The sequence below is a fragment of the Protopterus annectens genome, chromosome 8.part0 (assembly GCF_019279795.1).
Source record: "Protopterus annectens isolate FY-2018-M chromosome 8.part0, PAN1.0, whole genome shotgun sequence".
NCBI lineage: Eukaryota > Metazoa > Chordata > Ceratodontiformes > Protopteridae > Protopterus > Protopterus annectens.
The window spans coordinates 1,512,014,256-1,512,041,656 of record NC_056741.1 but is presented as its reverse complement, the minus strand read 5'-3'; the positions used below and the strand labels follow the sequence as shown (position 1 = coordinate 1,512,041,656).

The following is a 27,401-nucleotide window of genomic DNA, read 5'->3' as shown; positions in this document are numbered from 1 at the left end:
ACAATCAACTGGTGTTAGAGTCATGGACTAAAACTAAATTCCAAGAAATGCATAACAGTATTGTTTGGGAAGTCATCCCTCCCTGGTAACTATCAAATTGACAACACACCCCTTAGAGTTATCCAAGCAGTCGGGGACTTAGGGACATACACAGATGGCAATCTAGCCTTTGACCATCATGCGTCTACAGTGATGAGGAAATCATTCTATGTTGAGCAACTTATAAACAAAGGTATGGCATCTAAGTCCAAGGAAGTCATTATTCCACTGTATTCGGCATTCATCAGACCTATCATTGAGTACAATGCCCCCTTTGGAATGTACCTAACCAGGCATATCCAACAACTGGAACGTCCACAGAGGTTCCTCACTAAAAGAATACAGGGCATAAGTAATATGTCCTATGCAGACTGCCTCAAGGCCCTATCCCTGTATTCTGTCTCCTACAGGCTTTTGAGGGAAGATCTACTCCTGGCATAAACGGCATTATCAGACCCCACTCTGATGGACCTCCTGCATATCCACAAAACAAACAGTACCAGAATCACCCGTTCTAAAGACTTAAACCTTGCCTGTGATATAAATAAGACTTCCTGGAGCGATAGGTATGTATCTCAAAGACTACCCCGTCTATGGAACAGGCTCCCCATCCATGTGAAGCAGAGTTCCTCCCTAATCCAATTCAAGTGCAACTTGGACAACTGGATGGGAAAATGGAAATTCATCCCTGGTTTGGCACCTATGTCTCTGATTCCATCAGGCAACCTGTAAATGGTTCATCTCCCAGGCCCATGCTTAGACTTATCAACGGTATCAGAACTCAACAGAGATTTGGGATGCATGGTTGGGCTTAAAAAGGCACTTGTGGTCGTTAGTTTAGCAAACACCTATGAACCTACGTAAGGATGTATGTATGTATGGTCTGTCTATTAATCAGTTCATTTATATTTTATAATGCTGCTATCCATCCTGATGTGTTTCTATGTAATAAAGCACCTTAACGAACTACCTCGCCTGCTTGTCAGCTATGTTAGAGAGATGAGCAACAGGTAGCAAACTGGCTCACAAACAGAACCTGGGGAGTTAGGGTGGGTAGATCATCCCACTCCAAAAGACCTGTCACTAGTGGTGTACCCCAGAGTCCAGTCCTTGGGCCACTCCCCTCTGACATCATCTTCTCAGAGAACAAAGTTAATCTTAAGGGTTTATGACTGAACTAGTCTGCAAATAACCGTAAACTTGGTGCCATCATAAATTCTTTAGAAGACAGCTAGATCCTTCAGGAAGGATTTTTCCAAACAAACAGGTGGAGTGAAACGCACAGCCTAAAACTAAATGCCAAAAAAGTTTAACTGCATCTTTTGGCAAGCACAATAGCCCTTGCTACCACATGAACACATCTTAGAAAACTGACCCAGTAGTGTCAGGAACCTGTGAATCCAAGTAGACAATGAGCTGTCCTTTGATCAACATGTATCCACTATTGTAAGGAAGTCCTTTTTCTTTGTGCAGCTGATTAGCAAGGGTACAGCATTCAGGTCCAGGGAAGTGATCATTCCATTGTATACCACTCTCATTAGGCAGATTGAGTATAATGCCTCCTTCATTATGCACCTGTCCAAACACCTGGCACAACTCGAATGACCACAATGCTCTCCCACTAAAAAAATCAAGGGTCTAAATCACAAAACTACACACCATCTCAAAGCCCTGTCCCCATTGTTGGTACCGTGCAGCCTACTGAGGTGCAATCTTTGCTACTCTTACAGAGCCTTTAGTGATTCCATCCTTTCAAATCCACAGCTCTATAAGTGCAATAGTGGCAAAAACACCCACTTAGGAGATATCAAGCCCTTCAGCAATTTCAACAGAACATGCTGGAGCGATAGATAATGTCTCGAGAGAATACCACTTCTCTGGAATTGTCTTCCCCTCCATGTAAAGTATGTCCCTTACTCTACTTAAGCATATTCTGCAAGTTCACCCCTGAATTGGCAACCTTGTCTCTTACAGACAAGGATAACATGTAAATGTCTGCCTGCCATGAATTATTCTTACTAATACTACAAAGAGGTCTGGGCTAGTCATACTTAAAATACTACAGATTACAAACATATTGGGGATGCATGGCTAGGAATCTTAAGATCCACAAGGATTATCAGACTAGTAAGCGCCTATGAACAAGATTAATTACAAGCACTTGCTGCACAAATCAGAATGGCAATGTGTTTAAAGTAACGCATTAGTATAATATATACAGCAAATAATACCTTCCTCATCAATGTATATGAAGACATACCTCAAATGACAATTCGTCTGCTGCCTGTGCAATGTATCGTTTAATGACATGAGCTGCTGCAATGGCAGGGACATTAATGGAAGATTCCTCATGCACCAGAAGGTGGTTCCCTTTATTATCAATCTGTAATAAAATGAAAATGTATACAGTGTAACAATGCTAAAATCATTGCAGATCAGAACCTCACAACACTTGCCACAGCATTTCACAATGATACAGAAAGCAGCAACCATGAACAGTTCAAACCACACATTAATATACAAACACCTTACAATAATAAGTAAATAAATTTTAACAAAATTAAAAAAAATCAGAAGTATAATATATGGTAATACTGCAGTAGGCATTTTTTTTTCTGCCGGTTAAGGGAATGCATTTGGAGTAGTGTTCATCATCACTGGGATGCATGAGTGTGACAAAGTACTCAACTGGGAGGTCATGAGTAAGTACTCTGGACAGTTAACACTAGAACCAAGAGCCTAAAACTAGCCAAGGAACGTGAACAGGCAAGTATGCTGAGGTGCATGGGCACACACATCACTAACAGTGAACAGGAAGCATTGACCCTGTAGTACTTTATCTCTAGTAAAATACAAGTTGCTGAAACTCGCATCTAAGGAAGAAAACAGGCTGAAGGCAGCCTGTCAAATGTCTAAGAAAATATGCACACTAAGGTGGGTAAGTTGTCCCTACCTGCTATCTATGAAGCATTACAGACATGTAATGAGGCATCAGAGATTAATTATTTTGAGGGCAAGTCAATATGGATAACTTAGATTCTGAAGCACAAGAATGGCTGCAACAAAAGTGCACAAACAAAATGGATGAAAAAGGCAGGGGACTGAACAAATGTATGAAGTTCCCCTCTAACTAACTGTGATTATTTTTTTTCTATGAAACTCTGCAGTGCACTGAACTGCTTTAACTACATCAAAAAGCAGAAAGAGGGAAAACACTTTTCAATACCACCAAAAACGTTCTGCTACAGGACATGAAAACTGCAAGGCTTTGTGGTGTAGTGGTATGAAGCCCTTATTACTATGACCTAGATGACCAGAGTTTGAATACCAGCATGAGTGCAACAGGCAAGTAGGCAAGGCAAAGAGGGTATTGTCTGCTGCTAGCTTACCTCTACTGGGGAAACGAGGCCAGAGCACTGGTATTTCATCATTGGACCATGGGCCTTCCAAGCACACAAGCCCTTTTGCCAGTGCAATGGTTGAAGAGGCCTCCATGCAAAGGCATATTGCCTGCACTACGCAGAATGTAGTGCAGCCCAAGAAAACTACTGCCGGGCTCAGAAGCATCTACGGGAGTGTAGACTGCTCTGACAGAAGTGGAACTGGCCTGCTCCCTAGCACCTAATGTTTCACCGAAGCAGGAACATATGGACTAATAAGGTACCCTTGTCCAGGAATGAATGAGTTGCAGGACGCTTGGTTAGCCCAGGAATGCCTGGCCCTCACCCTTCTTCGAACAAGAGAGTTGACTGGGTAAAAGTAATACAGCATTTGGGCAGTTTTGATACAGGGGTCCAGCATCAGGGACAAATAAAATAAAAATAAAATAAAATTAAGATGCAAGGGACATGACTAGGAAGTAATGTGAGTAGCTATTATTTCAAAGAGGAGTTGGCTGTTGATTTTAAACTCCAGGAAAAGCTGGTGGTGCAAAAATTGAAAAGAAATTCAGAAGTATGTAATACAACTACTGTGATGAGCTCAGAAAAAGAAGACATATAAAAGATACTGAACAGCTACAGTCTGCAGCACTTGAAGGTACAAATATGATATTTTATAAGGGTGCCTTACTCTACTTTTCAGATGGCACATACCAGAAATTACTCTACTGGCACTGTAATTAATATGGTTTTAATTCTGCGAAGTAACAGCTGATTATAGTAATGGCCTCTGGGTTTCTCAAGTTCTCCCTACTGACTTATTTACATATACATACACCCTACATGTTCCCATATCCAATAAGCACACAGATGTGTATACACTAACCTTAACAGTACAGGGGTAAGTTAACCCCTTTTCTCTATAAATGTGTGCATGAGTGTGCGCGTGCATGTGAACATATACGTGTACATATATATTTTTCGTCATTACAGAAAGGATCGAGGATTTACAGAAAGGATGGAGGCTATCAAATTGTTTTCTGGACGAAAATGCAGACCAGTGTAGGATCTGCAGATTGAAAGCTACTTTCCAGTAGACAGTGAAATGGGCAATGTGACCCTGGTAATCCTTATTTGCAGTCAGTCTAAGCATATTATTTGGGGAGGGGTCACTGTAATGATAAATCATTACATTTGGAGTTAACCCATTGATGATTTCCACTGGTCAGGCCTGTTGTTCTAAACCTGTTTTTCCTCCCTGTGAAGGCAGTTACATTGGTGATCCAATACTCTCATATAAAGATGAACCCAGAATGATGCCTCAATACAAACAGAAAATGATTGACTAACAACTGGCTTAGTTTCTGGTGTCGTTCCAGGGAGGATCCAGTACTTGACAGCCTGAGAAAATATGATCGACAGACCATGATACTTTGCCAGAGATGGCCTGCATCTGTCTCACCTGGACTTCAGGCTTCTGGCAAAGGCTATTGCCTCCCCAAAGTGCCTTTTTTTTTTTCAGGAAAAGTCCTGAAGTCAATAAAACCAACATAGAAATTTCAACAAAATGCAAATTAAAGGTCATGCTACTAAACGCTACATGAAACTGTACTCACTGCAAGCATTCTTAACCCTGGAAAATGCTGAAATCTGTGCAGTCACTCTCTGTGAAGAGCACCCCAGCCTTACCTGGTTACTCATACTATCAAACATTCAGACCCCAAACTGTGGGCAGTAAAGCAAAAAGAGGTGAGTTCCAATATACATTACAGTCATACATACCTCCAAGGTGGTCAAACAGTATGACGCACAGGAGACACTCCAGATGCAGTTAACCATTGACAAGACCCCTAATCAAATCATTGCTAGCTACCAGCCCCCAAATCTGACTCAAGATGCCCAATCTGCCTATTTGGACCTGTTCTAATCTATCAAGATTCAACCCTTTACCCTGAACCTGGGTGACTAACTTCACAAAAATAGACTGGAAGAACTACTCATGCCAGAACACAAATGCCCAGAGATTCCTTGATTTTGTCAATGAAAATGCCTTGGAACAGTTAGTCAATACCCCCACAAGAGGTGATAATATCTTAGACTTGGCATTAACCAACATGAGTAACCACTGCAGCAGCCCTATAGCATCCTCCTCCCTGGTATGATCTGACCACAAAGCAGTCACTTTTGAAGTCACCATCTGCCACAACCCACCTCTAGCTAGGATCAGACATAAAAACTTCTCCAAAGCTTATTACAGCCACCAGAGGGATGGTATAAACAACTTCACAGCCCTCTTCCACTCTGTAGGAACTGCCACCAATATCTAAACCTACACCAAAGCACTACACGAGCATTTATATAGATACATGGAATCAGGCAAACCCGACAGGACTAAATCATCCTCTGCAAGGAAGAGTAAACCTGTCTTGTGGACATCTGCAATAAATAAACACTATAACAAAAGGAAAAAAACTGCCGACCAAGATGGAGCCGGTGCCCAATTGGAAGCAATGCTGTCTCAGCCTGAACAAGCAAATAAGAGCAGTACTGAAATCCTCCAAAGCAAAGTTTGAGTCTAAACTACCCACATCTACTACATACAATCATAAGGCCTTCTTCACATGTCCGCAACCTCAAAGGAAGCACCCATATCTGTTCAGAACTGGTGGTCAAGGACACTACATATACAAATGCCATAGATATAGCAAACTTGCTGGCTGACAGATTCAGCAAAAACTTCACCCCTTTGCCCCACCATCAGTAAATCAGGACAACCCCAGTACCTGCCCTCTTCCTCTTATATCTAGGGAAGAGGTCACCACTGTTCTATCAAAAAAATACAGCCTCCATGGGACCCGATAACATTCCAGGCTGCAGCTTACGTAAACACAGGCTGGAACTTGCAGCACCATTAGGTGCCCTATTTAACCAAAGCATGAGTACCGGCTTCTTCCCACCTGAGTGGAGGGCAGCTACTGTTATCCCTTTACACAAAGGTGGAGCATCCACTGATTCGGGAAATTATAGACCCATCAGCCTAACTAGCCTGATCTACAAGGCCATGGAATGGATTATTATGGACTACATTAACAAGGACATTGGCAACCTCCAAACACTCGATCCCACACAGTTTGGCTTTGTCAAGGGGAGGTCCATGTCTGACAAATCTGGTCAACTTCTTTAAGACAGTCACCAAAGCCATGGATGAGGGGAAGACTGTGCACACTGCCTACCTTGACCTGGCCAAAGTTTTTGACACTACTTCCCACTCGGGCATAATATATAAACTCTCTCAACTAGGTATCAATCCATATGTTACCAGATGGGTAAACCGGCTCACTGATAGAACTAACCTAATCAAAACAGGGGAAGCCACCTCAAGCAGTAGACCAGTAACAAGTGGCGTACCACAGGGTTCGGTCTTGGGGCCTCTCTTATTTGGTATATACTTTTCTGAGGTGCAGGCCAAAACCAGTGGCCTATGGCTAACCGAATTTGCACATGACTGCAAGCTGGTTGCTGTCATGAATTCCCCTAGTGATGTAGGCAAGTGAGGGTCTCACTCAAACAAATGACTGGTGCCAGAAACATGGCCTCAAGCTGAATACCAAAAAATGCATCATCATCCCCCATCTCATAAGTAAAGGTATCTCATCCAGGGACAAAGAGGTCATAACATTCCTGTACTCTCCCCTTATAAGGCCCATTATTGAGTACAATGCCCCTTTTGGCATGTACCCCGCAAAGCACATGCAGCAGCTGGAGAGACCACAGAGGTTCCTCATCAGAAGAATCCAGGGCCTCAAACATCTACCATACACAGATGGGCTTAAGGCCCTATCCCTCTACTCAGTTTCATACAGGCTCCTCAGAGGTAACCTCTGTCTGGCATACAAGGTGATCACGGACCCCACCTTGATGGGACTCTGCACATCTGCAAGTCAAGCTCCACTCGAGTAACTCGCACGCACGACCTCAACCTGGTCTGTAACATCAACAGGACTTGTTGGCGGGACAGACTTGTGTCCCAGAGACTCCCACATCTATGGATCAGACTCCCTCTACACATCAAGCAGAGTACCTCTTTACCCCTTTTTAAATACAACCTGGACAACTGGATAGGAAACAGAAAATATACCCCAGGGATTCCACCAGTGTCCTTGCTGGACAGGGGCATTGGGTGCTGACATGTCTAATCATGGGCTAAACTCTTGGCTAGGCTTATAAGGGCCTTGGGGCCAATAGCCTAGTAACCTCCTATGATCCTATGAACCAGCATTAGCATGCATTCTCTTCAGTTTTGCAAACTACTAGTCAGTCGTTTTTGTGTAGGAAGGCAGTGTGCCTTTTTTCCCCCAAAAGCAAAACCGTCATTGCTATTTTCTAATCAAGAAAGGTACGTCTTCCTTCTCTAAATTACAAAGTGTGACTGCAGCAGACAGATCACTCGATAGATTACTGCACCCACTGGTTTTAAGATTTGTACACAACATACAATTGTATAGCACTTGTGTAAAGTTTAACAAAGCCACTAAACTGAAACATTTAAAAGGTCTGGCCTCATACTTAAATAAAAAGGTTAACATTGCTAGGAAAAAAAAAACATTCCAAAAAAATAGGGTCTTCTAAGGAAATATGCAGTTGGGTAGGGCAAGTGGTCCTTACCTGGAGAGAGAAAAACAAAAAAGGTGGAAAATCTGCCAAACATTCACAAGTAGTGGCAGCTTTAAGTAACTCTAAAAACACAATTCATGAGCTTTAGAGGATGGTAACTTGATGGTTTCCACAACAGTGATTTAAAAGCCAGTCTCTAGTGTACCTAAAAATAAATCCTTAACACAAGTGGGTCAAACTCACTAAAACTGAAATGGTGCAAGGATCATCTCTCATGTTTAGCACAAAAAATCTGAACAAAGCTTAAAATAATGGGGGGGGGGTGTCATCTAAAACAGGGACAGATTTAAAAAATTGCTCTTACCAACCCAGAAAGTTGCTAGAATAACAGGGGTTGTGTGTTGGCATGCATTTTTTTTGGAATATGTGAAGCCTGAAACTCATGCATATCAGTACTTAGTGACATCAATCCTCAGAGATTTGCCACAAATTTTATGAGGAACAGATCAAAAATACATAGCAAAAATCTGGATAGTTGAGAGGTATGACAATGATCACTACCTTCAAATAATCCTGCCCAAATAATTTTACAATTGCAGAAATTAACACAATCAGATGCTGACCAACCTAAATTTAAAATCCTTAGTGGCAATTTTGCTCTTAGTGAAGTATTCACAGACCACGCTGTTCTGCTTCCATTTACAACAGATTACATGCTTTTTCCCCAAGGAGCATTTTTAAAGTTGGTCAAGAAATGTCATTGGCCCAACAATACTGTCAGCCTACAGTATGAATCAACACTGGTTTTCTTTTTGCACTGAAGCAAGGGTAGTAGCACTGGTACAAATGAAGGTTACAAAGGAAAGGGAAAAATGCAATCCATCCCCGATACCCTTAGTAGATGAATTTGTTTATACGGGTCAAATTCAGTTCCTTCTTTTCCCTGACTCAGATAATGACAGAACATTCTCTGGCGCCCCCCCCCCCCCCAAAGGGAATAACCTTAATAAGGGATAGTATAGGGGTGAATTAACTTTATCGGGGACAGTATACAGGTGAGAAGAGTTACCTGCAGACAGTTAACCGACTAAAAGAGGACACTCTCTTCTGTGTCTGAAGAGACATTATGAAGGCAAATTGTCAACACCCTGATATTCATTGTCGCCATCATCTCATATACACACACACACAAACACACACACACACACACACACACACACACAGGAAGACAGGATTTCTAAGTTCCAACTCCTTTTAAATTCTGCCTTCACAACTCAGGAATGCAGGACCATTAGCCACACACTTCAATCTGTCAAAGAAAGAATCAAGGTTGTTAGACATATACAAAATGTCTACTTGTATGATTTAACTGTTAGGGACCTTAAGTAAATGGCTCACACTATCACATACCAAAGTTGTATTTTAAACCTATACAGAAATATATACATTAAGTAACTGACCTGACTGCAAAAACAAACAAACATTAAATGTGAAGAACATAAGACTGGAGACTACCCACTGGGGTGTGTTTATGACACTACTCATACATCAGGTAGAGGGCTGTCAATACCTGATGTGATATTGGTAAAATGTGTGGATCAGGACAGAAAGCCATCTAGATGTTAAAGCACAGCTACTAAATATGTTACAGTTGTTCACAACCTGCTACTTGGTCAGTTTGCTGATGAAATTATAAGCATACCTTAAAATAAATAAATAAATAAAACAAAGTGTCTGAAACCAATACTTCATAATTCAACTCATACCTCTCAACTGTCCAGAATTTCACAGAATGTCTGGAATTTTGCCTCATATTTGTGGTTTTCTGGCAAATCACGGAGTTCGTCTTTAAATAGAGAGATTTAAGTTTCAAGACTTTATATCTTTCAGAATATGCATGCTAATGCAAAACCCATTATGCCACTACATTTATAAGAGAAGAATTTAAAAATATGCTCTTAATTTGGGGCCTTTAAACTCTCATTTTTTACTTTGCCTACAATTCTAGTGCTAAGAAGTTAAGATGCAGATTGAAATTCAGAATTTTCAAGAAGCTTTCACATTCAAATTTATCAAGGTATTCATACCCAAGCACCACTACGATAAAACAAACCAAATAAAATATACAGATATGGATAAGTGAAGTATAAACTGAAGCATGAAAAATAATAAGCCAGAAAAAAGGTAAGTCCTGAATAAAGGTAAGTCCTGAAAGATCTTGAAAAAAGTGGTCAGTGTAGTAGACTCCCTTTATTCATTGCAGAAAAGGCTCAATCCAGACATGAGATGTCCAGAAACACTCTAGAAAGCTCTGACAACTCTCAGTATGAGAAATAAAAAAGGACTGATGCAAGTACTGAGGAACCAGGAGTTTTTTTAGATGAGGAACCCCTAATAAGCAAGGCTAAATATACCAATACTAACATTTTGAAGATGATGGAAGTCCTAACTGGTAACTGGCACAGATTCCAAAAAATTGGATTTATGTGGAGGTAAAGTACACATCTGTATAAGGAGCTTACAGCAACAGCAGACATTTGAGAAAGGTCACTGCTGCAGTCACAACTTTTTCAATCTAAGACTCAGATGAGGTTCAGTATCTAGACAGACTTCCACAGCTATGCACAGGGACGTCCTTACTTCCAGTAAAAAAACAGGATGTCATTCCATGCTGTCTTTAATTCATTCTTGCCAAAGGATTTCCAAGTATCGTAGTCCTTAAGATGTCCCCCAAGGGACTCTTCCTATGACCTAACTTGTCCCAGCCTAAACCAGGCAAATAAAAAAAAAAATCCCCAGAGAAACCACATCTAAGAGAATAAGAAAAGTTAATTAGTACTTCCTAAAACCCCTGGATGCCCAAAACTGCATAAGAGAAAAATGGAGGGAGCGGAAACTATACTGCAACAATGATTCCACTCAAAGTAAGCTCCTTACACAACAGCCCTATCTTCTTTATATGGATCACTGTCACAGCCAGAACCTTAATTACCCAAAGCTTACATGTTGTGTATGGAGGATGAATAATTACCTGTGGTGGACTGCAAGGGACCTACAAGATAGCAATGGTGAAAACTACCTTTTGTTGGATAAGATGTCAAGTTTGCAGTTCTTTTAAAAGGTGTGCACAGACAAAATAGTGGCTGCCTCAAGAATGTCCTGAATACTTGCCCTTTAATAAAAGCAGTAATAATGGCAGCTGTGTCACAGTAATAATAATGGGAGCTGTGCCACCAGCGTTTTTAATTTCTCAAAGTCTTTTGGGTTTCTAATACCATGACGGGAATGGACCCCATTCCTAAGTCAAAGTACGATTAAAGTTCATGAAATTAGTACTGTTTCAATCTTTGATGTTAGACAAAAGTGCTCTTCGCAGCACCCGCAATGTGCCCAGTAATGACTCCTGCAATTCGTACGGTGTTACGTAAATTGGTAACATATCTAAATACGATTGTAATCTTTTTTTATAAGACCAGTCGCTCCTACTACTACCGAAACTGTCTGTGTATCTTCCACATGGCTCTCGTTTCTGCCTGCAGATCAACGTATTTTATGACTTTTGTCTCTCTCTGTACGCAAGACACTGTAGTCACTGAGTGTGGTAATTTCAATGATCAATGCTACTTTTGTCTTCTTTTCCTGAACCACTATATCCGGTTTTCTATCATCTATCTTTTAAACTGTTGGTATTCGGTGATCCCATGTGATATAAATTTCATCATTTTCTATGATTCTTTGTGGCTCATGTTTCCAATGTTTTTCAGCCACTTTGATACCATAATGTTTGCACAATCTCCAGAGTAACAGTCTCACCACATTATTATGCCTTTCAGTGTACAGTCCCTCGGCCATTAGTGCGTCGCAGCCAGCAACAAGGTGTGTGACTGTTTCTAATTCGGTTTTGCAAAACCTACATGTATCTGTTTCTCCCACATGTTCAATGGACTCTGTAAACCAGCGTGCACGTAATCCACTATCTTGGGCTGCCAATATTAACCTTTCATTTCTTGATGTGAATTCACCTCTCCTTAACCATTCCTGCGTTCGTTCTTGATCAACATGAAGCTCTTCCAGAAGTTTTCTATACTTGCAACTATATTTAGGTTTTTTCCACATTTCTTGCCTTCTCATCTGGTCCTTCACCTTATATTCTTTCTTTTGTTTTTTTAGCACATTCAGTTGCTGCCTGATTTTTATCCACTTCTGGTTTGATTTCCACTCCTGCTTGATGTCGATATGCTTCAGCTGAATTAAGCAGAGATGTCATCTTAGATTTATTCTCCTCACGTTTCAAAACTTTCACTACATTTGGATCTTGTGAGGTCAGTAAATGTGTGAACTCCCACGACTGCAGATCTATACATATAATCAATTTCAAGGAAGCCTACACCTCCTTCAGAATGGGGAATATATAATCTTGGTATACACTGATTTTTATAAATCATTTGGTGAGCATGAAGCATCCTTCTCGTTTTAATATCCAATCTATCCAACACTTTATGGGGCCAATCAATCACTCCAAAACTATAAGTTAGGACAGTAAGAGCAAATTGATTTGCTTGGATCTTGTTCCTAGATGTCAGTGTTGTTTTCAGGATCAATTTAAGTCGTCTAAAGTATTCCTTACTAAGCTTTATTAGCATTTGTTCATGTTTTATTGCTGATCCTTCATCAATTCCCAAGTATTTCTACACTCCCTCTTGCTCAAGCTCTTTTATATCACATTCTTGTCCCAAACTGATATTTTCCTGGTGCTGCAGTTTTCCTTTTTTAAGGTTGCTGTTGCACATTTATCAAGGCTGAATGACATTCCAATATCATCTGAAAAAGTTTTGACAACCTGCAGCCGTGCTTTCAGTTCATCTGATGAGCTATACAGTTTTAAATCATCAACAAAGTGAAGATGAGAAGTCACAACACTTTGTTGTTTTCTAGAAGCCAAATTGTAGCCATGACCTAAGCTGTTAAGTAAACAGCTTAATGCATTAATGGCAAGGCAAAATAGCAACGGTGACAGGGAGTCATCCTGGAATCCCCCCTTTGGATTTTTCCCCCTGGCCTGACAGTGAGGTACAGTGTGGCCTGACATGATCTTCAATAGCCTTTCTACTGGCATAGTAGCAGAAAGACCACCATTTTGATATAGTCCTGATTTGAGTCCAGATTGCTTTCCTTTCCTTTCTAGCAGTAAACCAAACATGAGAAGTTAAAGTAAGATTCCACCTGCTGGTGATAGCTCAGGTGAATGTAAGAGACTCCAATGGCACTTAACAAAAATTGATGGAAAAGTTTCTCAGTATCCTGGCTAAAATTCACCTAGGCAGTTTGCGAATTAGCTCAGGTTTCTCCTGAAAAGAAGTTAGAGTTTATAATGAGACTAATCCAGTCAAAAAAGTACAAATAAAATAAGCAGTTGGTAAGTGTTCCTCATGTTCTTGGTTCTAAACAGGTAACCTTATTTGCCTGTGAATAATAAACAAATGCATTACTCTTCACCCTGTTCAGGGAATGATGGAAAAATGGCAAATAGACAGGCTGATTCAAAGTTAACACTAACAACCTTTGACATGAAAGTGGGATTTGAAATGCAGACTAACTCTGTCCTTAACTTTAAAAAGATAGCTCAGTGGTGAGCACAATACAATAACCCCTTTCTACTAGGCTCCCCTTCAAAATTGTATTGTGGTTTGATAAAATTTTGCTACTACTGTATCTGCCTACCTTGCCAAACAAGCTTGCTGGAAACTGTTTTTCTTTGTTTGGTGACACTGACTGCTCTGGCTCATCCCACTCCGTACGCCCTCACTTCGCTCTGGCTCACTCCGCTCCCCTACCCACATTCCCACCCACCCCCACTCTCCTTTAACTTATACTTTATAGCCACTCCCACATCACCATATAACAGATTGGAACACTCCCAACAATATTGAATCATTCCTCCACCCCTAACATATCATCTAGTTACATCCCAACCCGCTCCTCCAAACAGCCTAACCTACTGCTAATCAGTCATCTACAAATTATAATCCGATAACTGCACTCCCTCACAATCTAACTTCTGCTGGTGTAAACATGCTTCAACCCCACATTGTACTACTAACATTTCTAAGTATCACAAGTATTACATCATTTCATAAAACCTTCCTGAATCAACACCCCATAATGCCAAAACAGTCATCCAAGTTGTAAAAGATAAGCCTTTCTACCGCCCCATATACCCATCTATCCTACGCACAACTACCAACTTTCCACACCCTGCCACCTACCCAATAATCCCTCCACTCCAGTAGACTATCCACAAAATATAAGTACATTACTAAATTCTTGAAAACCATAGTACACATAGTAGCTAAACTGGTACTCAATGGAGACATACATCACAATTGTGGTCCTTCAAACTGTAGTATCAACCTGCTTAGTCAAATAAAAACACAACACCATATTTCAACTCTCTAGGAAAGCTTCTAACCTGCTGATATTAAATACTAATGCTAGAAGCATTTACAAAAATCCATGACATTCACACAAACCTCTCCATGTACCCACCAGATATACTTCTACTAACTGAAACATGGCTCAAACCAGACATCTCCAACAATGAAATTCTGCCACCAGGCTATAACATCCTCTGCAGAGAACCGTATAACAAAGGGAGGAGGCGGTGTGACATGACTATTTAAAAACTGGTTAAATGTTGAAAAAAGAAGTTATGTACTCACCATAATGTTCCATGTGAGTTGTTCCATCTCGCCTTCATTCATCACTGATGGGTTCGGAGCCGATCCTCGGCTCCGACATGGCCGACTAGCAAGCTCAAAGTTCTCCAGTAGCTCGAGACCCCACCCCTTATCCCATAATGCACTGCTGGAATTACCTCAGATCTTGTTTGCTGCATACCATATAACAGTACAATAATTATTCTGCCCAGGAATGAATACACATTGAAAAACCAGTATGAAGACAGCCTCCAGGTCAACTGTCAGCCAGGAGGGGGGGGGAGGAGGAGGGAGGGACGTGAGAATGAAGGCGAGATGGAACAACTCACATGGAACGTTATGGTGAGTACACAACTTCTTTATGTGAAGTTGTTCAATCTCGCCGTTCATTCATCACTGATGGGTAGCGTCCCTAGCACCTTGATTTTGGGTGGCTCACAAAGTACACTCTTCAGAACCGTAGAGCCAAATGAAGCCCTGTCCCTGGAGGCCTTATCCATTTTGTAATGAGTTATAAAAGTGCGAGGTTTAGTCCATGTGGCTGCTGCACAGATGTTATCCAAAGGCAATTTGGCTTGAAAGGCTGACGAGGTAGAAACTGCTCTGGCTGAATGAGCCTTTACCTTACTAGACAAGGGCATATTACGACAAGCATATGTATAGGTGATGCAATCTGACAGCCACTTAGACAGGGTTGTTTTAGCAACTGGTTTACCTTTCCTGGTCTCAGAAATAGACACAAAGAGCTGATCTGATTTCCTAATGTCTTTTGCTCTGTCCAAATCAAATCCAAGTTGTCGATGAACATCGACTTTAGGCAACATATATTCCAATTTGTTGGTATGATTAGGGAAGAAAACTGGCAACTTAATTACTTGATTAATGTTAACCTCAGAACATACTTTGGGCAGAAAGGATGGATTTGTCATGAGAGATACTCTGTCAGTATGGAAGACCATGTAAGGGGGCTTGATGGAAAGGGCTTGGAGCTCTGACACTCTACGGGCTGAAGTGATGGCTACTAAGAAGATAGTATTCCATGACAAAAATTTTTGTTCATAAGATGATGCAGGCTCAAAAGGAGGAAGAATGATACAAGATAACATAAAATTAAAATTCCAGGGGGAATAAGGTGTCTTCACTGGAGGCCTTATGTGAAAAGAACCTTTTAGAAAAAATAAGGTGTCTTCACTGGAGGCCTTATGTGAAAAGAACCTTTTAGAAAAGCCTTAGACAATTGGTGAGCCATAATATTCAAACCAACGATTCCTAGATGGAAATTAGATATAGCAGCTAATTGTACTCGCACCGTAGCAGCCACTGCTCCTTTGTTGAAGATTTCTGTCAAGAATTGTAAGATAGAAGACAATGACGCTTGATAAGGGTCAATGTTGTGGGAAGAAGCCCAAAGGGAAAATCTCTTCCACTTACTACGATACAATTTTCTAGTGGAATGTTTATGGGAAGCCAACAAAATCTGACTAGTGTCATGGAAAATATTATAGAGCCTGGCTATGCGGGGAATTGGAGCAGCCAAGCGGTTAGCTTCAGTGTCTGCAATGATGGGTGAAGATCCCCTGACAAATGTGTCAACAAGTCCGGAACTGGGCCTACGATCCATGGATATTCCAGAATATGATGGTAAAGAAATGGGAACCAAATCTGCCAAGGCCAATGAGGGGCTATAAGGATGATTGTCCATCCCAGCGACTTTGCTTTCTGTAAGAATTTGGGTATCAGGGGAATTGATGGAAATGCATAGAGGAGACCCGGGGGCCAATCGTGGACAAGAGCATTCCTCGCAGAGTGACCTGGCATGGGAATCAGGGCAAAATAGCTTCTGCATTTGTTGTTGCTGTGACTGGCGAACAGGTCGCTGGAAGGCTGGCCCCATTTGCGGAAGATCCTGTCCGCAATCTCTTGTTTGAGGGACCATTCGTGGGGCGATAAGATTGCTCTGCTCAGTCTGTCCGCTATGATGTTGGATTTGCCCGAGATGTGCGTTGCCAACAGAAAGCGCTGGGATGACAGTGTCCACTGCCATGTTTCCCGCCTGTATTGCAATTGTCCCTAGAGGAAGAGAGTCCTGAAAGTATTGCAACACTAGAAGTACTGCTCTCATCTCCAGGACATTCATATGCAGATGTGATTCTTGATCTGTCCATGTGCCTTGGGCAGTCTTTCCCTGAAAAAGCACCCCCCCCCCCACTATCAGGGAAGAAATCGTGGTCACAGTGGCAACTGGAGGGGGAAGCATGAAAGGACGTCCTATTGTGACATGAAGAGATGTCAACCACCACTGAAGATCCTTCTTGCAGGAATTTATCAGGATCATGTGACTCAATGGAGGTTTTTGGTAAGACCAGTGCATGAATAGAAGCCATTGAAGGATTCTCATATGCATCCTTGCTAACGGGATTGCTAGAATAGCTGCCGCCATCAATCCCAGAACTTTCAATATCTCTGCTGCTGGTGCTCTGTTCTTTGATATCAGGGACATGATGTGTTGACGAAGAATAGAGATTCTTTCTGGCGGAAGGCGGAGAGTGGTGGTTGACGTGTCTAGTTCTGTCCCTATAAAAAATTATATGCTGTGATGGCAATAAGGCAGACTTTTCAAAGTTGACTGTAATGCCTAGCTGATCGCAGAGTGTCATAGTAGCCTCTCTCGCTTGAAGAAGTTGATGCCTGGTGGTGGAGCTAAGGAGTCAATCATCTAGATACGGAAACACCTGGAATCCTAGACGTCTCAGGTGAGCCATGACCACTGCCATGCACTTGGTGAACACTCTGGGGGCTGTAGTGAGACCAAAGGGCAGAGCTCGGAATTGATAATGATTGGCTCCCAGCCGGAAACGCAGGTGGTCTCTGGATGGTCTGCAAACAACCATATGCTCCGCAAGGATGGCATGCAGGGTCAAGCCAACAATGTAAACCACCAACGACCAGCAAAAAACGATAGTGAACACGCAGTAATGAAGAAATAATGATTATTTATTTATAAGTCCTTCAAATCCAGACCGGTTTCGGCTATTCAGCCTTTATCAATGAATACAATAAAGTTTTTTTTGAATGAATTAAAGCAGCCTGCATTTATACTAGTCTCAGATTACCTGGAAGCAATATTACAGCACCACCCAGTGGCTGGAGTAACAAAGTGCATGTTCCATTCTTGATTAAAGCATATGACCAGTGACACAAAAATGCCAGAGGTGTAGATATTAAGTCATATTTTTAAAGATAAAAATCAAAGCTCTGGAAGTAAGCCATTATATGACATACATATCACAAGGTAATAGACCAATACCATAGTCACTATTTGTGAATGCATATCATAGTGTAAAAAAGCAGAAAATATATACCACTAGTATATATATATATATATTTTGAAGGGTGATAACCACAAGTTCAAAAGAACTGAATAATAATGAACCAAGTACTGATCATATAATATATTACAAAATAAGGCAAAAAGAGTATAGTGGCCTCATTCTCAGCTATATTATAGATTATAATAAATTGAAACAATATGCTTGTAGATAATACAAGTTCAACATTGTAATTGTACAATACTCATGTTTAACGCCAACATACCAGATACGAATACCAAACCATACATATACATATTCATATCCTGAACAATTTTTTATCATGCTTTGTAGAGTATAATATGAGCGTTGGTAGGCCTAACCACCATTGAATGCTTCGTACTAATTCTTGATCTATATGAATGTTTGTTGTTGTAACCATGATTATGAAATCCTCCGGTGTTCAGTGAAACTCACAGATGGTCATTCAGACCTGGGGAGAATAAACATCCAAGGTTGGTTATCCAATATTGTTCCTTGTGGTTTAAAATGGTGTGCCAACCCTGTTGGTTGTTCCTATCTCCCTGAATTTTGTCAATGATCATGAACATAAACTGGGCATTGGGATGTTGTATCGTGTGTCTGTATAAAGCATTTGTTTCTTTTTTGTTCCTCATGTCACTACGATGTTCTGTCATCCTTATTCTCAGAGACCTAGAGGTTTGATCAACATAAAAAGCTTTACATTGGCAGGTAGCTAAGTAAATAACCCATGTACTGCTGCAATTACCAAACACCCTGGTTTTAAATACCCGATTGGTGTTGGCACTGGTGAATTCTTTTAGTGTACTAACTTGTAAACAGGAGCAGCAGTGACCACATGGAAAAGTACCAATTAGTTTATCACCACTGATAGTGGTCTGATGATATATCGCACCTCCCCCTTCTCGTTTCTGTAATGTGAAAATAGCCCTCCCAAATTCTTGCCTCTTCTGTATGACATTTGACATTGAGGGCCTAGTATTGACCTTAAAGTGTCATTAGCCAAAAGAATTTTCCAGTTGCAATTCTTTGAAGAATGTATGATATATGACAAATCACACAATATTTACATGGTGGTCATATTATATGATAAGTACTTGGTTCATTATTATTCAGTTCTTTTGAACTTGTGGTTATCACCCTTCAAAATATATATATACTAGTGGTATATATTTTCTGCTTTTTTACACTATGATATGCATTCACAAATAGTGCCTATGGGGTATTGGTCTATTACCTTGTGATATGTATGTCATATAATGGCTTACTTCCAGAGCTTTGATTTTTATCTTTAAAAATATGACTTAATATCTACACCTCTGGCATTTTTGTGTCACTGCTCATATGCTTTAATCAAGAATGGAACATGCACTTTGTTACTCCAGCCACTGGGTGGTGCTGTAATATTGCTTCCAGGTAATCAGAGACTAGTATAAATGCAGGCTGCTTTAATTCATTCAAAAAAACTTTATTGTATTCATTGATAAAGGCTGAATAGCCGAAACCGGTCTGGATTTGAAGGAATTACAAATAAATAATCATTATTTCTTCATTACTGCATGTTCACTATCGTTTTTTGCTGGTCGTTGGTGGTTTACATCTCTGGATGGTCTGGCCATCTTTATGTGGGAGTACGCATCCTTGAGATCGATCGAGCACATCAAACTGTCCTTCCCCAAGAAAGGGAGTATGGACTGTAGCGTGACCATTTGAAACTTCTCTTTTCTCACAAATTGGTTGAGTCTGCGGAGATCCAAAATGGGTCTCCAGTCCCGTTTTCTTTGGAACCAAAAAGAACCTTCAGTAAGTTCCGAATCCTGTCTGGTCTGCTGGGACTGGCTGGATGACTCGCTTTTCTAGCAATCAGCGCACCTCTATTGCTGCTTGTCCCATGTGACTGGGTGGAACGTCTGGGATTTTTTTGACGGGAAGAGGCTGGGTGGAGAACAGCATAAAATACCCTCTGGAAATGATACTTTGTACCCAATTGTCGTTTGTTATATTTAGCCAGGCTTTGGGGTACAATGATAAGCAACCCCCGACTGCCTCCAGAGTAGGACAGCCGGGCCTCCCTTCAGGAGTGCTGGTAGGATTGACCAGAGAAGTGATCTCTGTCACCCTGGTGTTGCGGACCCCCTCTGCCGCGAGGGCAGCGTCTTCCATTTAAACCCCCTCCTCTGCCTCTGGAGGGGGGCTCTCCACGTGCGTCTTGAAAGGCTTCTTGGGCTTTCCGGACCCACATCTTTCCTCCCCTCTGACCTTGGGGAAAGGGTCGAGTGGGGGTGGAAAAATGGACTCCGATGGCAGAGTCTTTCCTTCTTGCTCACACCTGGTCAAAGTCTCCTTCTCCTTTGGCTCAAACAAATATGCACCATCAAATGGGGTATTAGTAAAAGAAGACTTGAAGGGTTCCGCGAAGGAACAGAGTCGCATCCAGGCATGCCTACGAAGAGCGATTCCTGTACCTGTGGCTCTTTCTTGACCCATCAGCTGCGTATGATACGGGATGCATGGACGAGTTGACTATTGAATTGAGGGTAGAGAGCTGAGTGGCAATCTTATCGGATACACTCGAAGCTACAGCACCCTGAAGAGTATCCCCCAAATCCTTAAGGAGATCTCTCTGCAGTCTGGTAAAATGTGTCAAGCAGTTCAGTGATCTGAGTGAGAAAGTCGCTGAACTGAACATGTGCTTCCCATATCTATCCATGATCCTAGACTCTCTTGTCAGGAGAATGGATAGATGAGGAAGTCTCAGACATTTCCTTTTTGGTGGCTGCCGCCACCAACATGGCATCAACAGGGACTCCCTTGGTCAAAAAGGACTTACCAACAGGGGCTGAAATAAACTTATTAGGCCTCCTAGGAACAGGTCCCATAGATTCTGGAGACTCCCACACCCTATGAGAGACCAGATCCATAAGCTTATCGTAGGGCGGAGATACCTAAGAGGTGGAAGGTTGAGACTCAAATGCCTTCAGAAGAACTGACTCGTCCTCAGTAGGGCTCTTGGACTGCCAATCACTCCTCTGCCTAAGAATTTCAAGAATCTCCGCAAAGGAGATGTCCTCAGAGGGGGATCTGGAGGACCCTTCTGATTCATCCAGGTCGGTGACCGATGTGATAGACTCCTGGGGGGAGTCCAAATGCCTCCTCTTCCATAATCTCTTCCTGGGAACCTCTTCAGGGGGAACTTCTATAGAGGTCTCTGAAGAGCAGGGAGCACCCTGTGGGGCTACCCGAGGTTCTGGGTCTCTATGCTTGGGATGACCGGAGGAAACAGAAACAGACACAGGCACTTTAGGGGAAGAAGAGGCCAGAATTTGAGATGAAGATGTCTTGGGAGACAACTCTTACCTCATGGCATCGAATGCTCCTCGGCTCAGATGAGGAGTCGTCGATGGCTCCGATGGAGCCACAATCTCCTCCTGCACCAAAGCTGTGGGCTCAGAGCCCGAGGTAGGAGCTGAGCTCACCCGAGCCGAGGCCCCGAGAGGAAGAGTCGGCACCAAGTCCATGTGGCTATCCTCCCCGGACCCGACCGGAGAGTGTCGGCTCCTAAAGTCCCCGGTTGGTGCCGAGAATGGCAGAGCAGATGGAGCCGATGACACTGGAGCATTTGTCGGCTTCAAGGGATCCACAATTATCAGGTCGGCCTCCTCCGGCTCCGAAGGTCCAGTATGGTTCGGAGGAGGAGCAGACAATTCAAAGGTAGTGGTCTTCAGCTCCGACGGTTGTGTCTGAGCCGACAGCAATTTAACTCGGCCTGGTGCCTTGAAGAGTTCCTGAACCAGCCGGTCCATATCCAGATCAGATAGGCTGACAAGAGGACCTGGAAGAGTGGACAGATGGAGCCGACTGGAGCAATATTGATGGAGGTTTTTCGGCAACCAGTTCCAAAGCCGTGTCCCAGTTCCGAAAAGAGCAGACTGTCGGCTCCGAAGGCAGTGGAGCCAAAGTCACCACACTCTCTGACCTCTTTCCTTTTTTGGATCTAGAATCAGTGGAAGACTTACAAGATTTTGATGATTTACTGGCTCCATCTTGGTCAGACAATGCCTCAGAAAAGGGGTGTTTGATGATATCCCTATCAATCAATTTCCTCTTTCTTTCTGCTAACACTCTTGTGGAAAAGGAGTGACATATACTGCAAGACTCTTGCAGATGTAACTCACCCAAGCAGTAAACACACTGCACATGGGCATCTGTGACTGACATTTTCTGTCCGCAGTCTGGGCATTTTTTAAACCCAGACTTTGGATGTTTGTCTTTTTCTTCAGACATTACACAACTCACACTATTTAACTATAAGCTGTTTTCAACTAAGTAACACACACACACACACACACACACACACACACACACACACACACACACACACACACACACACACACACACACACACACAGCCCAAATGGAGCACTGACAACTAAATAATTACAAACAGTAACAGAGATCCAAAAACAATAGTCTCAAAAGGGAACTCTGACTAATCACTAAAGAAGGGATCCTAGGGTCAAAAGGCCGAAGGCAAGATAGATAAAACTGAGGGAAGGGGTATAAACACAGAAAAACTTCTATCTACTAGCTAGTATAGCTGCTATAAAGAATAGAACAAGGATATATAAAAATGAAAAAAATATAACTTGCTGAAAGTTGAAAATCTCCCAATAAAGTCTCGAGCCAAGCTGGAAACCAAGAGATTTGTGCTGCGGCAAACTAGATCTGAGGTGATTCCAGCAGTGCGTTATGTGATAAGGGGTGGGGTCTCGAGCTACTGGAGAACTTTGAGCTTGCTAGTCTGCTGTGTCGGAGCCGAGGATCGGCTCCGAGCCCATCAGTGATGAATGAACGGCGAGACTGAACAACTTCACATTACTGGATATATCTACCCCATCCTTTGGAAATACAGAAATTATTCTTACAAGGCTAAAAATTAATAAAAAAAAATATCAACATTATTGGATGCTGTATCCCACCCAGTAACAACATACCCACTCAAGAATTATCTTACATGACTAATATAGACTGGCTAACCTGTAACTCCTGCACTCCCACTAATTACATCAGCCTTCATGGCTTCTCCAAAATTATAGAATCCCAAACAAGAACAAATAAAGCAACCAACAAGCAATCTACCCTTGACTGGATTTTGACTAAAAGACCAGCCCTAATCCATCACTCAGGCTGCCTCCCAGACAGTCTGAGCGACCATTTCCCAACATTTGTAATAAGACACTGACTACAACTTCTGGGGAAACCCACAACCTACCAGCTCATCAGAAACAAAAAGACCATCACCCCCTCCAACTTCATTACCACTCTAAAGTGTTGCAAAATGGAATCCTTTAAAACTTGTTAACCTAGATGAAGCTGTAAAGTACTTCAACTCCACATTCTTAGACATCCTAAATTCACAAGCCCCACCTAGGAACATCAGAGTAAAATCAAACTACGCTACTTGGTTGAACAAAGAGACCAGACCTCTGCTAAGAACCAGAGATAAAGCCTGGGCTCAATGGCACAATACAAGAACCTATGCCTCAAAGCAGACATGCCTAGAACTAAGGAACAAATCAAAAAATGGTCACACTAGACTAAATTAAATACGATCTTAATATACAGATCAAACATCAACATTTATTTATTTTATATTTGATTACTGGGTTGATCTGACTGGGCAATCAGGTGCCCATTTTCAGGAGACCTGGGGAGAAAAGCTCCACATACATGACGATCATAAAAAATATAAAAGCTCCACATATATGATAAAAATATAAAATCAGAGAGGAGTACAATTAACAGAGCAAACAGTATATCATAGCATAGTACGATGAGAAGTTACAGAAGTGAAAAATATAGAGTGCACAGTAGTAAAACAGAAAATATACTGTATTTGAGTAAGAAAGTGCAGTAATGTATACAGTTATATACATACATTTAAAAATATAATTTGTTATGGTAGTTTTTTTTTTTACTTCTCTACGTGTTTGACCTTTGAGTAGTGCCAGAGGAAGATTTACCTGAATGGTGGTAGTAGAGCTAGCCATGGTCAGTACAGGTACATGGCCAGATGAGAGTGAGGTGGGCTTTTAATTGGGTTTTAAGGATGGAACTGCTGTTTTGCAATCTGATATCTAGTGGAAGAGGATTCCAGATTTTAGGAACATGACATGTTTTATTTCTTTACAAATATCAGTCCACTATTACATAAACTGCTCAATGCCTGCCTTCTCTTAAACCTCACACTTCCTCCTCCTGAACATTATTCTACATGTACTGTTCCCACACTGTCCATTTATTTTTATGTAATTTGCAGTTTCCCTTTCATATAGATCCCTCTTTCAGTTCTTTTACCTCTTACAAAATTCAATACTTCAAATACAGCTGGTTTAGACTTGGATTTCCATTTCTTAGTAGTATTTTTTGACAACCAACAGAATACAACTTAGCAAGGCCTTACTATATCTAAGCAACTCAAATTTTGTTTCCCAGTCCAAAATAATTATTTCCTTAGTTACAGCTATTTACTCACCCAATATTTTTGATAGGGTACTATGTAGGAAATGTTTTAAATCTGCCAACTCATTACACTCCCAAACCATATGTTCTCAGTTACCTCCTCCTTCCCCTTCACACATCCAATAGTTATCTACCACAGGAAAAATTCTTTGAAGTCTGCTTGAGGTTAAAAAAAAAAAAAAACTAACAAAAACTATGAACGTACACTTAAAGCAAACAAGCAAAAATCTTAAACCTTTTGGACTTTGTTGCATACTTGTGAGTTATACACATGTCCTATCACTCTTCCCTTGTAAATTGCTTTTCCAGTTCTCCCCGCAATTTTTTTTTTAACTTCCTCGGACTGATTCGTATACGTACTATGCAACATTTTATTTGCCCCACTAATCATCTCTTTTTAACAGCACCTTCTGTTCCAGATTAAACTAGAAACTCAATTAGAGCAGGTCTTTCACTTAGGATTCCCCTAGCCGTTTTTCTTTGCCTATACCCAGATATCAAGCCCCAATAAGGAAGGCAGTTTCTAGCATGCGGTCCAAACGTCTTTTTAGTCTCATCCTACTCCATTACCTTCCTCTCTAGTTATTTACTCTCAATACCATGGCTCCTTTGCAGATTTTCTTCCAGTAAATTCTAGCTCTCTCTTCATATTTTCTGCACCCCCACTTGCAGTCATCCTTACTGGCAAAATCTGCTTTATCTATTCTGGTGTTGGCTTAGATCTTATAATACTTTCTGCTACTTTATGAATGTAATATTCTGTATGGTTGTTACTGTTCTCTTTAATGATCTGCATCAAAAATCCATCTCTCTCCATATTTCCCAAACTTCTTCCTGCTTAATCATCCTTTTCTACTCTGAACTGTAACATTCTGCTCATGTTATACATACATGATCCTTAACTGTGTAGCTCTAAAATAACCCTTCAAAGCAAGAAATCCTAAACCACCTTGTTCTATTGGAATGATCGATTTATCCCACTTAACCTCTTGCCCTCTTCCCCGCCCAGATAAATTCCTTCAACTTTTTATTATTGTCCACAACTTCTCATATGGTTGATAAAAATATGCCTGACATGTTTATAAAACTAGCAAGACTAAAAACATTTTCACTGCCTGTATTCTACTATCCATATATGTAAACTAGAGCTTCCAGTTACTCTTTTTGTATTATCTTTTGTATAGTCTCTTCCCACATATCCTTAGCTGTCATAACAGAAGCTTTTTAAAATTATACTGTTAAATACATCATCTTACTGTGTTCCCCACTAATACATGTGTGGGTCCATAACTTATGGCTATAGCCTTTGTTTTATCTTTATTAATTTTATATGCCAAAAAGTCTCAAAACTGTCTCAAAATGTTCCACAACACTGAGATGTCATTTTCTAGATTTATCAGGAGTAAAATATCTGCAAACAAAAAAACTTCTCTTGATTACCACACAAATGATATCCTTGAATTCCGTACATCCCTTATTTTCTTTGCCATAGGCTCTAAACATAAAGCCAGTAACAACGGGGAAAGAACACAGCCCTGCCTGGCTTCTCTGTTCAAACACATCTCATCACAGAGGAATCCTTCCAATTCAATTCTTGACTCCAATCCTTCCTACAACTTCTTAATTAACCATATTAATGTATCAGGGAATGGAAATGCTTTGATTGCCTTACTCATAAAATCTCAGCTTACTCTATCAAATACTTTCTCTGCATAAAGGCCCACCACCAACAGCATGGGTTTTTTCTGACATTCTGCTTCACTCTGGATCATCATTGTTCTATTAATGTTTTGAAATGTTTGTCTCCCCTGTACAAAACCCCACTGATAGAGTTTTGGAAATACCTTTGCCATTCCTTTAGCTAGTATAGACATGAACACTTCATAATCATGGTCTAAAATTGAAATAGGTTCAATGAGTCTTCACCAGCTTTAGGTCATATTGCCACCAGATACTTCTTTCAAGGTGGTGGTGCTTCTCCTCCAGTTAAAACACTTAAAACAAAATCTTCCAGATTATTGTCACCATCTTCCCTTCAAACTTCCAAAGGAATACCATCTGCTCCTGGAGACTTTCCTTTACATTATACATCACCATTTTTATCTCATCTCCTCCTACTTTAACTGTTAGCTGTTCAGCCTCATTGGCCTCTAACTTTGGCATAATTAAGTCTTTCATAAATATTTCCATTTGTGCTGTTCCTTGATTTCTACATTTCCCTGTTTTATACACATTTTCATACAATGCCTCTGACATCCCTAAGGGATCACTGGTTATTTTTCTTGTTACAGGCTCCCTAAGTTTGGTAACAACCCTTTCTACTTTCTGTTGTCAGTCATTGTGCTAAAAGTTTTTGTGCTTTGGAGTTATTAAAAATAGCTGCAAAACAGCAATCTCTCTAAGCTCATTACATTATCCAAATACTCCCTTAATGTTTCTTTAGCACCTGCAGTTGCAGCTCTTCTTGTTCTGTGAAAGCCTCATTAATCTGCATTACTTTAACCTTTATCACCTTCTCTAAATAATTTCTATTTAACTATATACCCTTTTCTCTTTTACTTCTACCCTATTTTTAAAATCCATTTTCAGTTTATCCCTCTCACTAGCTATCACTTCTGAAGAAATTCCTGTCCTCCCAAATAACTCTTGACTAATCTCCACTACTCATTCCTTTAACTCCTCTCTTTTAACAGGTAGGTGAGAAAGCACCAGGGTCTAATTTTTACTTCATTACTCTGCATTTTTTCTTATTTTATATCAGTGCATGATCTGAAAGATAT

The 27,401-nt window shown here is 41.0% G+C and overlaps 1 protein-coding gene across 1 annotated transcript in view; it reads right to left on the bottom strand.

Moving 5' to 3' along the window:
• ARHGAP32 (Rho GTPase activating protein 32) overlaps nt 1-27,401 on the bottom strand; it is a 3,207,216-nt gene that overhangs the window by 1,218,316 nt on the left and 1,961,499 nt on the right. Inside the window, exon 11 of the mRNA XM_044081098.1 lies at nt 2,300-2,422. Within this exon, the coding sequence (XP_043937033.1) occupies nt 2,300-2,422 (123 nt within the window). The remainder of the gene's footprint in view (nt 1-2,299; nt 2,423-27,401) is intronic.